This window comes from Lycium ferocissimum, chromosome 10 (assembly GCF_029784015.1).
Source record: "Lycium ferocissimum isolate CSIRO_LF1 chromosome 10, AGI_CSIRO_Lferr_CH_V1, whole genome shotgun sequence".
NCBI lineage: Eukaryota > Viridiplantae > Streptophyta > Magnoliopsida > Solanales > Solanaceae > Lycium > Lycium ferocissimum.
The window spans coordinates 22986227-23003769 of record NC_081351.1 but is presented as its reverse complement, the minus strand read 5'-3'; the positions used below and the strand labels follow the sequence as shown (position 1 = coordinate 23003769).

Here is a 17543-nt window from a genome sequence, read left to right as displayed (position 1 = left end):
TGTTGATGGAAGACGAAAGGTAGTCATTGTTGTTGATGGAGCGTTGATGATAATGGAGGTAAATGACAATAAATTTGAGTTTTCTTTTTTCATTGCGAGTGGGGTGGGGGTGGAGGGCGGAAGAAGGTGGGTTTGGTTGTTTGGTTGGGGGTGGGGTTGGCGTCGTGGTGGTGGCGGCGGTGGTGGTGTGGTGGAGGCTAAGTTAATGGTGGTGGCGTGGTGGCTGCGGTGGGTCCATTTTTAATAAAATAATAAAATAGGGAAAGAATGAAGAAGAAAGAGAAAAACTAAATAAATAAAAGTAACTAAAAAAATATTTAATGACGTGGACCAATCACCAGGCGAGTGGTGAACAAAACCTAGATCTCAACCTGGTTCGGCCGCATAGGTATTTAATTAACTTGAAAGTTGTTAAGGGAGGTAAATAAATACAATTTAAGTTTAATTGCTAAACTAAGTTTTCATGCCAAGTTCAGGGGTCAAATGATGTCTTTTCTCTAATTATTTTCGCATAGTCGATGGATATTATTGACCCTTTTCCCCATTTTCAAATCACCCAAATCAATTTACCAAACCCTAGAGCACGTATGGTGTGACCCACCTCTGCCTGCTGAGGTGGCGAAAACAGCACATGAACAACTCCATGTTCCAAAATCCCGTGTTGAAGAACATTCCACCCAAACGCGCCATGACATAATAACACAATCCAATTAAGTAACAGATTTCTTATAAAAAAAAAAAACTAAGGGATCATTTGGTAGCCGATTTGGAGATGAGTTAGGCAGATATAATCTTATATAAATAATATCACGTTTGACGGTCGGTTAGAAGGTAAATTATTTATTTATAAAATTAATATAATTTTTGATTTGTAATTTAGAACCCGAATAACTATACATGTATAAATTATGGGAGAATTTATGTATTATTTTTTGTGCAAGAAGGTGAAATAATTAATACATCATTAACTAAACCCTACATAGTTAATCCTCTTTGGGATCGTTTGATACCTGGCTTGCAGGTGAGTTATGTAGGTCTTAAATCCTGCATAAGTAATACCACGTTTGGTATATCTCGTTAGGAGGTAAGTTGTTCAAGTATAAAATTAATACGGTATTTGATTTGCAATTTTAAAACACACATAACTAATACTTATATAAGTTATTAGGAAATCTATGCATTATTTTATGCAATATAAAAGGTGGAATAACTAAACCCTGCATAACTAACCCTGACATAAAATAATACACAGACACTCATAACTAATCCCTGTATTATTAATATCCGCATAACTCTGATCAGCTACCAAATGTAACATATGGATTCGTCATAAACTCCTTATGGTGGGACCCACACAGCACATGAACAACCACATATTCCAAAAATACCGTGTTAAAGATCATTACACCCAAACACACCATAACAAAATCCATTTCAAATTTCTTAAAAATAAATAATAAAAAACTGTTATTTCCACCATTTTCTCCTTGTTTCTTCTTCCCAAATTTCAACCTTCAAGAAAACCCCAATTTTTTCCTTAGATTCACATCTCAATTCCACAAAAACAAAGATATCTAAGGAAAAAAAGAACCCCTTTTCTCACTTTCTTGATATACACAAAAAAAACAAAATATACAGAGGAAAAAGTGGAATTTTTTCAAGAATTTGATTCCAATTGATTGATATATTGATTTCAAGAAAAGGGTATTCTTGAAAAATGGGTGATATGAAGGATAAAATGAAAGGTTTCATGAAAAAAGTTTCATTTTCTTCATCAGGTAAGTTTAAAGGTCAAGGTAGAGTATTAGGTACTAGTTCATCTAATACTTCTTCAAATCATGTTAATAATATTTCATCACAAAATAGACAAAACCAACCTTTAAAAACACAAACTTTACCTCAAAAACCAAGTAATTCTGTTTCAAGAATTGATGAAAAAACTGAAAAAATGGATGGTTTTGATCCTTCATCCCAAAATAAGCAAAACCAACCTTTAAAGTCACAAACTTTACCTCAAAAACCAAGTAATTCTGTTTCAAGAATTGAGGTTAAAAGTGAAAGAAGTGAAAGAAAGGATGGTTTTGATCCATATGGTGAGTTAATTACTAGTGGTGAAAGGAACAAAAATGGTTATTCATTAAATGTTTTTGAATGTCCTGTTTGTGGTTGTGGTTTTGTATCTGAAGAAGAAGTGACAATTCATGTTGATAGTTGTTTAAGTAGTGATGTTGAAAGTAAAGTTGAAGTTAAAAGTGAATTGGAAAGTTGTGTTAGTTTATATGTTTCTGGAAAGCCTGAAGAAGGGTCAGTTGAGGTTGTTATAAAGTTGTTAAAGAATATCGTTAAGGAACCGGAGAATCCTAAGTTTAGGAAAATAAGGATGGGAAATGTGAAGATAAAGGAAGCTATAGGTGATGTTGTTGGAGGAGTGGAGTTATTGGAATTTGTTGGATTTGAGTTGAAAGAAGAAGGTGGTGAAATTTGGGCTGTGATGGACGTTCCGAAAGAAGAACAACTTGTTGTACTTAAGAATGTGGTGTCGCTATTGGAACCGAAGAAAGTTGAAGAGTTGGCGTCGGTGTCTGAAGTTAAGGCAAGTGAACCGGTCGTGCCGAAGAAGATTGATAGACAGGTAGAATTTGGATTACTTTTGATAATAGTTTGGTGTTTTAGTTTCCATATGCTCTTAAATTCCTGTGTAGAATGTCATAGCTTTAGTTTTACTAGTGCTTGAATACTGAAACTCTTGGATACTATTTAATATTACTTTTCTTGATGCTTCAGCGATAAAATTTCCTTGGCGTCCTGTTATTTATCTTAGTTGAACATGATTTAGCACCTTGGCTATCTTTTTTGTTGTTTATTAAAATGATTTTATTACCGAGTCCAAATGTTTACAGCTCAAGGAAAAACAAAACAAAATTTTCTAAGTCCGGGCGTCCCCACTCCTAGATGTTAACTACTCAATCCCTATGCACTCCTACATGGCTACACACCTAGTATCTTGATATAACAGCAATCATAGTCTGCATCAGTCTTCTAAATACTTCATCCTAGAGCAGCTAGCTACGGATAGTAGTTAAGCTCATCCTTGTGTATTTTTTGGACTATTTGGAGAGAAAGGAGCAGTGCTTGCTTTGAGAATAAAAAGAATCATATTTCTAGAATTAAGAACCTTTGTCTGCTCAATTGTTCGTATAGTATAGGAAGAGTATTTTAGAGAAAATGGATCAGTATGGACTTTTTGGATTCTCTTGGAAATTTGTGATCTGTTACTCTTGTAGGGTCTGTCTGTTTCTGATGTAATTTGGAGTACCTTCTTGGTGCCTTTTCCAATAATACATTTACCTTGTCAAAAAAAAAAAAAAAAGTAGTTAAGTTCATCAAGACTTCTGGCCAGCCTTGGCCTCAATCTACCCCTACAAAATAGTTGCTGTATAATGACTCTTGTGATGGTGTCAGCTTGCCTTTGTTTGCTTTGAAACATTCTCAGGTTTCTCTCCAGCCAGACAAAGTATACACAGTGAGCGAGTGTCATTCTATATACCTCCACCCCTGCACTTCTTCCTTTTGCTTGAGAGATTAACAACTGCGCTTCATCAGACCAACTCTGTGCCCTTCTTGAAATACCTTGCCAGTACAGGAGCTTGTCCCAAATAGTGGCTGCATAGTGACAGCTAAATAACAGGTGGTCCATGCTCTCATCCATTGCATTGCAGAGCTCACATAGCTTATCTGTTGGAATGCGCCATCTAGCTAGTAAATCCTTGGTGTTCAGTCTACCATGTATAGCCAACTATAGGATGAAAATCCATCTAGGGGCCCCAAGATTGTTGCAAATTGACATCCTCCATCGTACTTTGGGAAAACTACCTCCCAACTCAGCATACATGTCTTTGATAGAGAAGCAAGATAGCCTGAGCAAGTCATCAGGCCTCATGCCTGCCTCATTCATGTAGTTCTTAGCCTTGCATATCTTCCTTGTCATCCAAGCTGGCTGCCCAGGTTCATACTCTAAAATTTGTCTCCCTTTAACATAGTAAGTGTGCATCCACTTCAGCCATAGCTTATCCCTCTTTTGACAAAGATTCGAGAGTAATTTACACACTGGTGCCTTGTTCCATGTAGTAATATCCATGATATTCGGGCCTCCAGCCACTCTAGGTGTACATACTTTTTCCCACTAAGGCTCTTCTTGATAGATTACAGCGACCTGTCCACAGATAAGTCCTACAAATTGATTCAATCTTTTGAATCACCTTCTTAGGCAAGATGAAAATCCATGACCAGTATATTTGGATAGCAAAAAGAACAGTCTTGATGAGTTGGATCCTCTCAGCATATGACAGAAATCCTTGCAAGTATTTTCTTAAGCAATGGTTGATACTGCCTCACCCCCATTTTCGTTGTACTCAAGGGAACACCTAAGTATCTAATAGGTAGATCTCCTTTAGGAAATCCCAGACTAGTCAAAACTTCTAGTTGTTCTGTCATGTCCATGCCTCCAATATAGATGGAGCTGTTATCCTTCTCTGCAAGAAGGCCAGAAGCACATGAAAACACCTCAAAACAGTCATACATCAACTTGATTGATATTTTGTCATCTCTGCAAAAGAGTAGAAAATCATCTGCAAACCCCAGTTGAACAATCTGTAACTTCTGGGAAAGGCTTAGTTGGTCTCCCATTGACAAGGATAGAATAGGAGACAGTTGTTACACAATTCCTAATCCACTCAACAAATTGTAAAAGAAAATTCAAACCAGTCAGAATTTGTTGTAAGAAAGGTCATTCCGCTGAATCATATGCCTTCTGCATATCTAATTTGATCAAACATCTAGGAGAAATCTATTTCCTTTCATTTGCGTTTGACAAGCTCATGAATTGAAATGATATTATCAGTTATGGACCTTCCAGGAACAAAACCTTTATCAACTAGGAAATCCACTATCTTTTGCATTCTTGCTGTGAGGATCTTTGAGATTAGCTTGTATACCACTGAGCAACATGAGATAAGTCTATACTATCTTATACTGGTAGGATTCTTCCCTTAGGGACCAAGGTGACTGATGTGCAATTGACAGACCTGCATAGGAGACTTGTCTCAAAAAACTGAATAACTGCTTCTGTTATGTCATTCCCAAGGATCAGCGAGGTTCTTTTAAAGAACAAAGCATTATAACCATCACACCCTGGGGCTTTTCTATCACCAATACTACTCAGAGCTGTAAAAACCTCCTCCCTGGGAATAGATGCTATTAATTGTAATTGCTGTGCTGGCTTCTAATCAGATAGGTCCCTCTTTCATCACTTCTAGCTTGATTGCATGTAGTTGGGTGGGAGCAGCTCCTAAGAGTCTCATATAGAATCTCTTAACAACACCTTCAATATCCTTTTCTGTATGAATTAACTGTCCAAACTCATCCATCAAGGAGGTCATCATGAATTGGCTATTTTACTTATCCTTCTCATCAAGTAAAGCCCTTTCTCATGCGAATTGATGAATGGCGTTGTCATCCTGATATAGCATTAACTCCATAACTTCTTAAAAAATTAAAGGCTACTTTATTTCTTATTAGCCAATTAATGAGGAAATTCTGCTATTTTTGTGTCGGGGTACTATAGCTTCTAGTTTGGTGTATTATTCAACTGGACATAATATGTTTTAGAGAAAGTGGAATAACACTTGAAATTGGTGCATCAATAGCACTATTGTTGACAACTTCAAAATAGTCCCGGGGGGGGGTGGTCATAGGACCCTCACAAAGAGTAAGTGTGTAACTGAAAATACCGAACAAGTTTAGGGGGATTTTTATACCTTTTCCCTTCATTTTCTTGCGTATTGCTTCTGAGATGAACTGTTGGATGCATTGATTCCATAACTTTCTTTATGTTTATCAATCCACTGGACATAGACGGGACCTCACTTTTTGATTTTACCACAATATTTCTCTTGGATGTCTAAAACAAAATCTTCAAAAGAATAATCCAATGAATTATGCTTGAAATTTGTCGTGAAGTTGAATGAGTCAAATCTATTGTCTGAGATATTAGAATCTATGAAATTGATGGAGCATGTCATTTATGTTTTTCATGTTATCACAATGCATGATAAACATAAAACTACTCTTTGGTGTCAAAGTAATGTCATTTATGTCTTCCAATGTATAAACTAACTGGATGTTATAAGAGATTTTACCTAGCTGCTACAGTTATAAGCTATAAATATACTACATTTTGCTATATTCAATTAGATATTTTAAATGTTGCCCCCTATACTCATCATTTAGTTTCTGTTGAGAATTTACCACAAGTTTGTTCGTCTTATAACATTGAGGACAATAAAACATTTGGTGAAGAATTATTACTGAGTCTGCAATCAACCAATAAATTTAGGCCCTTGGATCAAGTGACTAGGAATGATAAATAACATTTGAAGCTTCAGTATTATTTGTTTAGGTGTTTTCTACTTATGTAGTTCAAATGCTACTTTTAGCATTTTGAACTGGAGTTATCACCCCGCCTCTTTTAGCCAAATGATACACAGCTTTTTGAATTATGATCATATTCTGTATGTATGAATCTGTACCAGGACCCCAACTTGTTTGGGACTAAGGCATAGTTGTTTTATAAATCTATACTAGGAAAGAAAGTTTTAGTGGGAGTACGCTGGATATTTCGAACTAAAATTCCTTTAGTTGTTTGCTAATTAATGATGTTTTTATCGTTTTTTTATAAAACCCAGTGCTTTACATTATTTTCAACCAAAAGAAAGCTACATTACTCACAATCTGTTGTAACAATTTGTTTCTCAGTCTAATTTATCCATAAGCAAGATTGGCAAAAATAACTAATTATTGAGTTTTTTTTTTTTTTTTTTTTGGGGGGGGGGGGGGGGTTGGGGGGTGTGTGGGGGGGGGGGGGAGGGGTAGGAGATTCTTGTGCTGCTCAGGTTCACGTAGCTGGGATGTGACTAGCAAGTAACACCCACTGTCTTTGTACTCCTTTTTATTTCCTTATATTTTTGTTTTCTTCCTTTTCTTTTGACGCGATGGCATGACTATCTGTCTCAACTTCAACTCGAATATGCTGCCTTAAATATAGATCCAACAGTTTCCTATGTTAAATCATACTATCTATAAGCCACACAAGTTTCCAAAATAAAATAAAGCTGCAATAATTACATTAAATTAGCAAAAACTTTTAACCACTTAAGAGATAAAAAATAAAGGGCAGCCTGGTACGCGAAGTGTCCCACGTTCACGGAGGATCCGTGCAAGGGCCACACACTAAGGGGTACAACTATATAGGCCACCTATCCTAATGCAAAATCAGTAGCTGATTCCACAGCTTGAACCCGTGACCTATAGGGCATACCTAGACAACGTTATCGTTGCCCCAATGCTTCCCTTCAAGAATCTTAAGAGATACATATAAAAGAAGAGAGAAAAGACTTTTAACCTGCAATAATTACATTAAATCAGTTCCGACAGTTTCCTACGTTAAATCATACTTTCTATAAGCCACACAAGTTTCCAAAATAAAATAAAGCTACAATAATTACATTAAATTAGCAAAACTTTTGACCACTTAAGAGATAAAAAATAAAGGGCAGCCTGGTACGCGAAGTGTCCCACGTTCACGGAGGATCCGTGGAAGGGCCACACACTAAGGGGTACAACTATGTAGGCCACCTATCCTGATGCAAAATCAGTAGCTGATTCCACAGCTTGAACCCATGAGCTATAGGTCATACCTAGACAACGTTACCGTTGCCCCAATGCTTCCCTTCAAGCATCTTAAGAGATACATATAAAAAAAGAGAGAAAAGAAAGAGCATGTCAAAGCATTTGATGACCTTTGTTTCAGCTTAGAAGTACTTCTTCATTCTATTCATCACTGTTCATGTATGAGCTAGTCTTCAAGGACTGTGATTTTTTGAAAGAGTTAAAAGTAGCCTCTCCTCGAATTTTTCTGGGTTCCAAACCCCGACACAGGGTTGCTTCTCAGCTCCATACCCTCTTTTCACATCTTATCTCCTAGGATCCTAAGGTTGCATGTTAGATAACTTGGCAGCACTTTTTTTTAAATAACCGTGGTGTTCGGTCCAGCTTGCGTGCACCTCGAATAATTCCATAGGATACCCGCTACCTCCCACCAGCAGCAAGTAACGGGTAAATTCTGGCCACCAAGGCCAGGACAGGTGGAAGAAGTCACCTAGTGTTTTTGTCTCCGGTGGGATTTGAACCTGAGACCTCATGGTTTTCCTCCCACTTGATTGACCACTTGGCCACACCCTTGGATGCCGGATAACTTGCCACCTTTCACACTAGTAATTTTGAAATAATTACCCACCTTGCTTTCAAGGTGCTTCAAGTGTCTAATTACCTTGGACTTCCTGTAATAGGTGCTAGTCCTGGTTATAGAACAACCTAACAATGCCTAGAAACCTCAACCAATGTCTTCTATTTTCACGCAGTTTTGCGTATCAGTATATAAAAAATCATTTTTCAGAGATGAAAAGAGTGAATAACATTAGGTTACCCAACACAAAGGTAGGGGTAAGGTCTGCGTACACCCACCCTCCCTAGACCGTTGTGGGACTATACTCGGTATGTTGTTGTTTCTTACCATTTGTGTAGTGATCAAACTTCATGAATTTTGCTTTAGAATTAATTCATTATGTGTATGTCTATTCTTCTGAAAATGGAACAATTATGTTGCCTCTATAGAAGTTTAGAAGATAGTTTTATGGTGAATGTGGTCATAGCTTAATGTTGGTGAATACAGAAACATTACCTACTTTGATGAATACGGTCAAGCTTAATTTTGTTAAGTTACGTTTAACACTTCTGAAGACTTTTGAAACTACATAGTGATATCCTATTCGTATGACATTTTGCTCAGCACTCGCGCCATTTTCTGCCTATGACATTCTTTTATTTCTATTACCAACAGATTAAGGTGTTCTTTTCTGTTTCCGAGAGCGTAGCAGCAAAAATTGTGCTACCTGACTCGTTCTTTAACCTCTCAAGCGAGGAATTGAGAAGAGAGGCAGAGATGAAGAGGAAGAAACTAGAAGAGTCGAAATTATTGATTCCTAAATCTTATCGGGAAAAGCAAGCAAAAGCTGCAAGAAAGAAGTACACAAAATCCATTATCCGAATACAGTTTCCAGATGGAGTATTGCTTCAAGGTGTCTTTCTACCTTCTGAGCCAACTAGTGCACTTTATGAGGTTTGTACTTTGCCTTTTATTTTTATTACTATATATGTATGGTCAAATTACTAAATCTAAATTGGTAAGAACTTAATGGATTCTCTTCAAAGAACCTAGGTTAGATTCAAAAGTAAAGCTTCATTTTTTTTTAATGACAAAAAAAAAACTTCATTTCTTTCCAGAATACTAAGCATAGAATCGCATAAAGTTACAATTTGTTTAGACTTAATATATTATCTGATATGTTGCTTGAACTCTCCAATATGTTGCCGCACCCGTGCCGTGTCGGGTCCTCCAAAAGATGCACTACGTTTGGAGGATCTGACACTCGCCCATTGACATTTTTGAAGAATCTAGCAACATAGATTATCTGCCACCATAATTGTTTAGGTATACGACACATGGAGAGTCCCAAGTCAACATATTTTCCGAGTATATTTCTGGATTTATTGTGCAGCTCTTTCTTCATATCTATTTGTTCCAATGTGATGATTCATTGGTAATCTGGTGGCGAGAAAATGACAAAAATGGTCCCCTATGTTTGAGGGTAGGTTGAAAAAGTCCTTTAAGTATGCACTTAACAGTTTTGGTACTTTAAGTTTGCCAAAAGTTCACTTTTAGTCTCCGTAAAATATTTACCGAACTCTGTCAGTTAGATTTGACGGAAACAATGGATTGTTTTTGGAGAGTTCCACGTTTTATCTCCATCTGAAAAAAAATGTCGAATAAGTTGGATATATTTTGCGAAAAAATAGTCACTCACGGCAATGCAAGGAAGGGCTCTAATTTTAAACCTGATGTTATTATGAAACAAGAACAACAACCGTGCCCGACTGAGAAAGAAACGTAGAAAAGCATAACTTACAATTTGTTTGGCCAAACAGGCTATTATTGTGCGGTTCTTTCTTCATATCTATTGTTCCATTCACTGGTAATCTGGTGTCCATATACATGTTATATATTCCAGTTAAGTGTTTGTCACCGTGTACATATACACATGCTTTTACTTTTATTTTTTTCTCTTAGATTTTTCTTCCTCATATTTTGTTCTCTTTTTTGTTTTTTTATTTTTTAGTTTGTGAGCTCGGCGTTAAAGGAACCAAGCTTAGAGTTTGAATTGTTACATCCGGTGCTTGTTAAGAGGCGGGTGATTCCCCATTTTCCAGCTGCCGGGGAGAGGGCTATAACACTTGAGGAGGAGGATTTGATTCCTTCAGCTCTACTCAAATTTAAACCTATCGAAACAGATTCCGTTGTTTTCACAGGTCTTTGCAATGAGCTTCTTGAAATCAGCGAGCCCCTCGAGACTGGATCAGTTGCTTTGAAGTGAATGTTAAATTTTTCTGGAATGGATCACAATGTTGTAAACCAGACCAGTAATTCTTGATTTTTCTCTTTTCTTACCTTTTCTCTACATGTTCTTGTTTGTGCAAATGATAGGTTAACTGTATAGTCAGGCTGTCTTGTTTGATTGATACATTAGTTTTTGGCAGAAATTGGTTTCAAAGTGAGAGAATAAGGGATGAAGTGTATTGGAAACTTGTTCATTTGATGAATACAAGACAAATCTATTTTGTAGGTGTTATATTTTGTCCAATATTAAGCAACATCTAATTTAGTGCTTTACATTTTAATTTTCTTCTTAGCCGAGGGTCTACCGAAAATAGCCTTTCTGCCTCACAAAGGTAGGACTGAGGTCTGCGTACATCCTATCCTCCTCAAACCCTACTTATGGTATTATATTAAACTTGTTAACCGGTTTGAATCGGACCGGTATCCGGTTAACAAACCAGCCAGTTTCCGGTTTAAAAATCGGAACCGGCCACCCGTTCCGGTTTACCAGTTATAACCGAAACCGGACCGGTCCGGTTCAAAAGTGTCCAAAACCTCTTTTTTTTTTTTTTTTTTTTGTACGGATATATATATTATAGTATTTATTAGTATATTGTAGGTATATTTATATATGTTATATAAGTTTATAAGTAAAGTTTATATATTTACTTGACTAACGACAATACGGGCATACGGCATATACGTGTATATATATATATATATATATATATATATATATATATATATAAGTTATATGCTTAAGTTATACTACATATACCTAAAATATACTAAGAATATACTTATATATATCAATATACTTAGGTTATATATATATATATATATATATATATATATATTAGTTATATGCTTAAGTTATACTACATATACCTAAAATATACTAAGAATATACTTATATATATCAATATACTTAGGTTATATATATATATATATATATATGCTTAATTTTTTTCTAAGTTTATAAATTCGTATTTTATAAATTAAGTATATTTATATTATATGTATATTCTTAGTATATTTTAGTTATTTTTCAAGTATATAACTTTCTAGTTTTTAATTTAAGTAGATGTATATCATAAGTATATTCTTAGTATATTTTAGGTATATTCCTAACTTAATATAAGTAAAAATATGAACACAAGTAAATAGAAGAAAGTTCAATGAGCCATATATTTTATCCATTCTTGGATAACATTTATTTGCAAGTTGTAATTTTTTTTAACTTGCAAATAATACATGAGTTGCAAGGAAATAGTAGAATAATAAAATCACCAATTCTCAATCATTTGGTTAATTTTTCCCATATCATATTTGGCCATGGAGATATCTTCAAAGTCTTCCATTTGGTCCGCTCCACTTGCTATCAAATTTTCAATCTCTTCCTCTTCGCCTTCCACCGCTTCTAAGTTTTGGTTGCGTCGCTCCGATCTAATCCAATCGCAAATGCACACTAGTACTTGCAAGCTAAATCCGGATAATGAGTGTCTATGGTCTCCAATTTGTTGTCTTTCTTGGCTAAATGCACTCTCCGAAGTCACAGTTGATACTTGAACCGTAAGGATATCTCGAGCCATTCTTGAGAGTATCGGATGACTTGCCTTGTATTTCTTCCACCATGCTAGACGTCCAAATCATCCTTGATATCCACATTTGGTTGCATCAAATAAAAGTGATATTCATTAAAGTTTGCATTACAAAAAGGAGTTGGACGTGAATGTAAAACTTTTAAATGCGACAAACCCGACAAGCCCTTTTTGCTACTTTGAGAAGTAGTAGGGCGTGGAGCAACGGGTGTAACATGTTCTTCCAAATTAGAATAATGACTAAAAAAATTTCTAAACTCGGCATCAATAGCGAGGTCGGCTTCAGCTAAAGATGGTTCAACTCCCTCTTAAATTTCTAAAAATGTATAAATTTGATTAACCAATGCTTTAGTATAAGACACTTTTAAACAGGGATTTAAAAGAGAACTCAATATAAATAAAGTTGAGATGGGAAAAAATACTTCTTAAATTTTGTTGTCATATCAAAAATATCCGCTTGATAACCGGGTTTATATTTATACTCTTATAAAACTCTAACTATTTCCGCTAAGTAGGCTAAAATTTTGATTACCGTGAGATAGAATTGTTTAGAAAAAGCAAGAGTTGCATTATAAAAAATTTCTAAGAGTTCAACACATTCCTTAACATCTTCCCAATCCGTAAAATTTAACCAATCATCATAATTAATATTATATTTGTTGTGAACTTGTTGTATGGGAATCCTATACTCATATGCTTGTTGTAGCATAATGTAAGTGTAGTTCCACCTAATCTCAATTTCTACTTGAATTTTCCTAGGTCTAAGGTTATTTTCCACACAACAATTCTTAAAATCTCTTAGTCTTCCCCTATTAGCATTACAAAAAAGAAACGCAACCGCCTCTCTAACTTTTTGAATAGAATCGTCAAAACACACAAGACCATCTTTAACAATTAAGTTTAAAATGTGACAAATACATTTCACATGAAAAATATTTTTTAGCGGAGGGTTTAATTCTCTTTTTAAAAGACCAATCGCCTTTGTATTATTAGAAGCATTATCCAAAGTAATACAAAGTGTTTTTCTATAAATGTTAAAAAATCTCATAATAGTAGACATTGAATCCGCTAAAAATTTTCCATCGTGACGACCTTTCCCTTCATCATATAAAAAAGCTATAATTCTTTTTTGCATAATCCAATTATCATCAACCCAATGACATGTAATAGCAAAAAAATCTAACTTGTTAAGACTAAGACCCAAATCAGCGATAAGAAAAACATTACAATTTAAAGAATTAAATACATGACGCAAATAAAATCTATATTTTTTATACAAATCTATAATATTCGCTCTACAAGTACTTCTAGGAATACCCTCAAATAACGGATTATAACAACGTTTAATGTAAGTAACAAACCCTAAACCCGAAGGAAAGAAAAATGGTAACAATTATAAACTACCATTTTAGCTATTTCTACACGCTCTTTTTTCTTGTCATACATAAAAAATTTACCGGTTCGTGGGTCTATCGTCATTTGAATACCCCCCACATTTGAACCCGTTTGCTCTCCCCAAACATCCATATGTTTCTTTCTCATATGACCATTTAGTGTACCCATTCCACCATCCTTACTAGTTCCTTGCCTAAAACCAAATACTTGTCCACATAGGGTACATTTAGCTGTTTGGCTTTCCTTATCCTTAGTCATAAATTTTCAAATTTTAGCGGTTGGCTTACGAGTTCTAGGCGGTTTATCTTGTGTATGTGATTGTGCAGGACCTGTATCTCCTATGGGATTTTCGGGGGATTGTGTTTCATCATCATCATCAATTTCATTAAAAGTGTCGCTATAATATTGTTGCATTGTCTCATGATCTAAAAGTGGATTATTTCCACCAACATCAATACCTAAATTAGGTGTTTCTTCCACAAATGTTTCCTCATTAAACCCACCTCTAACAATACCACTACTACCGGCACCACGTCTAAATCTCTTCGACATTATTAAATAGAATTAATTTAAATCACACTCAAATAAATCACAAGAAAATAAATTGCAACAAATTAAATTGCGTAAATTAAATTGCGAAAAATAAAGATAGAGTTAGAATAAAGGTACCAAATTACCGGACTAATTTCCAACAAAGTGAAGGCAGCTAGAATTGCAAATCCACCAAAGCTAGTTCGGATTGTTGCAAAATCACCAATTCCACCAACAATATTATAATTGCAAAATTAATAATTGAAACTATAATAAGACTTTATAATATTTAATTGAGAGAAATTTAAAGTGGCTAATTATTGCAAAGTAACTATAATTGAGAGATTGAGAGAAAGAGAAGAGTGAATTGGTGTGGATTAAAATAGAAATGGGGAGGGGTTTATATAGGGGTGGGGGATGGGTTAAAGTGTTAAAAAAAAAGTTTGGGGGGTTGGGGGGGCCAAAAAGTGGGTTTGGGACCGTTTGGCAACGGCCATTTTTGCAAATGGACCGTTGGCCAACGGTCCAACTAAGGAGCCCGATGGCTACATTAAAAAAAAAAATAATAATAATAATTCGACCGGTTTTACCGGTTTAACCAGTTCCGGTTCCAAAAAAATCGAAACCGGACCGGTATTTAATAAACGGTTAACCGGAACCGGTTCCGGTTCCGATTCCCGTTTTACCGGTCCTGTTACCGGTTTGAACCAGTTAAACCGAACCGGTTGACGGGTTTAGATTATACTATTAGATTAGTTATGTTGTTGTACATTTTTATTCTCTAACTCTATGATTTTGCTACGACACTAGTGATTGTCTTCAAACTACAAGTCATAAAACTACCACTTTTTCAATTGTGCCTAAACATTTTCTTCGTACTAGGGCTGGGTTGGTCTCTCTAATCAATCAGCAGTGTGAAGATTTTGAATGCAAGAGTGAGCTTGCCTTTTGTGAAAATAATCTCTTTGTTACAAGCGGATATTATATGACCTTGATGAGGAGATATCACTCTGATATTAAAAATAGTACTTGCTATTCTAAAGCTTTTTCTATATGATCAAGATTACTAGGAGGAACGTTTTTTCAAACTCTTAAGGTGAAAAAAACAAACTTGAGTGTGGTAAGTAGTTTGAAAATATAGAAAAGTAAACAGTTGTTACAATAATGCAGGAACAATTGGCCGAAAATTTGCTCGAATGTTGCAAGAATTATGATTAAAAAAAAAAAAAACTATAAATCTCACTATAATTTTATTGGACAATAGTCTAATGGAATAGATTTGGCGCCACACTTGAAAGAAGCGTTAATTAGAACAATTAATGAAATTTTGCGGTTTTGCGAAAACTACCATAAAAATGTGGGAATTGCACCCGGTAGCCTGTTTTCACCCTTAAATTATATCCAACTTTTCGAATTATTTAATTGGTAATCAGTGTAAGCAAACTTTGTCATACAAAAATTATCGCCTCCTTCGCTTCTTCTTCTTCTTAGTTGCCTAGCTTTTATGAGAATCCTCTATTTTTCGGGGTGGACGTAGAGTTGTTGCGCCCGGTTCATCCGAACCTAGTATTTTCAAAGCAAACATAAATTTATGCGTAAAAAAACATCATTAAAACTGCAATAAATGATTAGTTTGAATCCATAATTATAATATAAAAATATAATGGATTCAACGCTAAAAATCTTTTTTTTGTCATGTTGAATCCCACCTCTAACTTAATTCGAAACCAATGCAGGTGAAGCTGCAGAAACTATCATGCAAGGGACGGTATAGCCGTATAGTCAACATATTAATCAAAGCTTCGTGGATAATTTTGCTCGTGCATCCAGCTCAATTAGCATATTTGATATTGGGAATACAGTACCATATAGTATACTGTATTACTGTATATATAGAAAAGAAGATCCTTAATCGAAAATCTTGTCCCGGAAATACAAGTTAGGAAAAGTAATATTTCCTCTATCTAAATTTTACAAGGACGACGATATTCTTTTTGCGATGGAGTAAAGAAAAAATTCCACATAAATTGTGACAAAAAAATTTCAATTTATTGATGAATACATGACATATCAATTTAAAAGTTTCGAACGTATCCATAATATGTATACACATGATATTTATCGAATGTGGAACAACATCTATCTTCAAAGGGCCGTTTGGTTCAAGGTATTAGGTGAATTATTTTAGATTAAATTTTCTTAAATTCATCACTTGTTTAATTTGAGATTAAATTAATATTATTTTAGGGTTAATTACACTAAACACCCCTGAAATATGACTTACTTTTGGACATACCCCCTGTATTTTAAAATTAAACACTTACACTCCCTATATTATGGAAATTCTACACTTACACCCACTTTGAAGTATATCTAGAACTAATTATATTAAAATATAAATATTAAAAGACAAATTAGAATTATAAATGAAAGTTTTATGTATCGAAATTTTATGAAATCTAAAAAAGAGGATAAATAACGTATAAATTCCCGTATAACTTATGTAATATTATTGATCTGAAAAAAAACAAAAGTGGTAACCATATTATATAAATTAATGTTGGATTTTATATGGAAGAAATAAATTTTTAGTCCATGATAAAGCTTTTTTTAGTTTTATGACCTTTTTACTAAAGATTTCATTTTTTAAACATAAGAGATCTGTAAAAAACAGATAAGAGATTTTAAAAAGTTATTTTCTTCTATTCAAATTATAAGAGACTTGAAAAGATCTCATTTTCTCGAGATTAAACCATGCTATTATGGATCAAATTTTTACAAAAATGTCGTCTTGATTGAACCAGTGTCAGTCCTATGTACTTCTTTCTCATACAGATGAATTTTATAAAAGCACGTGGGAATTTTGTGTCTTTTTGCCAATTGCATTATTATAGCCATTGACAAATGATGAAGATGTATCTACCGACACTTGAATACAAATCTGTTCTACAATTGATGTCATATTCGGAGCCAAGTTTTCAAGATTTGGTGGTATCTCTCTGTTTTTTTTTTTTTTTTTCCCACTGAAAACAAATTAAAATTTCTTATAATATTTCCTAAGCTATATGACTTAAGTCCGTCGAGGGTAAAAACTTCATTTTCTTGACCGCATCTATTCCAAAATTAACACATCGTCTTTATGGATGTATTCTTTATTTGTCAAAAAATCTGCACCTTCGTATGTCTCTTTTAGATGCGTATAATGGAGGTCTTATTTGCTTTCAACAAACATTTACAATCTTCAATAATAGCAAAAGAGTGATAATGCATATCTACATTTTTTTTTATTTTTTTTTTTTATAAACTTGACGTTCGCAACAAAATAGGCAGTCGATCCGCTGCTACTTTCAATTCTTTATATCTCATTTCTTTTGCTAATTGTAACTCTTGTTTGATGCTTCATAGTTCTACAATGAGGCTCGAACTAATCAAGCTTCATCTTACCTGAAAATCCCAACATCCCGCTT

At 34.6% G+C, this 17543-nt stretch overlaps 1 protein-coding gene across 1 annotated transcript; it reads left to right on the top strand.

The window, feature by feature from the left end:
* The first annotated feature begins 1479 nt into the window (after positions 1–1479).
* Positions 1480–10814, top strand: LOC132032857 (plant UBX domain-containing protein 2). Its single transcript, XM_059422628.1, has 3 exons — positions 1480–2632; positions 8957–9235; positions 10293–10814. The coding sequence occupies exons 1-3, from the start codon at positions 1718–1720 to the stop codon at positions 10545–10547; spliced, it is 1449 nt and encodes a 482-aa protein (XP_059278611.1). The 5' UTR covers positions 1480–1717; the 3' UTR covers positions 10548–10814.
* The last annotated feature ends 6729 nt before the right edge of the window (positions 10815–17543 follow it).

Coding starts and splice junctions, on each gene's coding strand:
- LOC132032857 (XM_059422628.1), top strand. CDS start 1,718: ATGGGTGATATGAAGGATAAAATGAAAGGTTTCATGAAAAAAGTTTCA. Junction 2,633..8,956: donor CGAAGAAGATTGATAGACAG/GTAGAATTTGGA, acceptor TATTACCAACAG/ATTAAGGTGTTCTTTTCTGT. Junction 9,236..10,292: donor CAACTAGTGCACTTTATGAG/GTTTGTACTTTG, acceptor TTTATTTTTTAG/TTTGTGAGCTCGGCGTTAAA.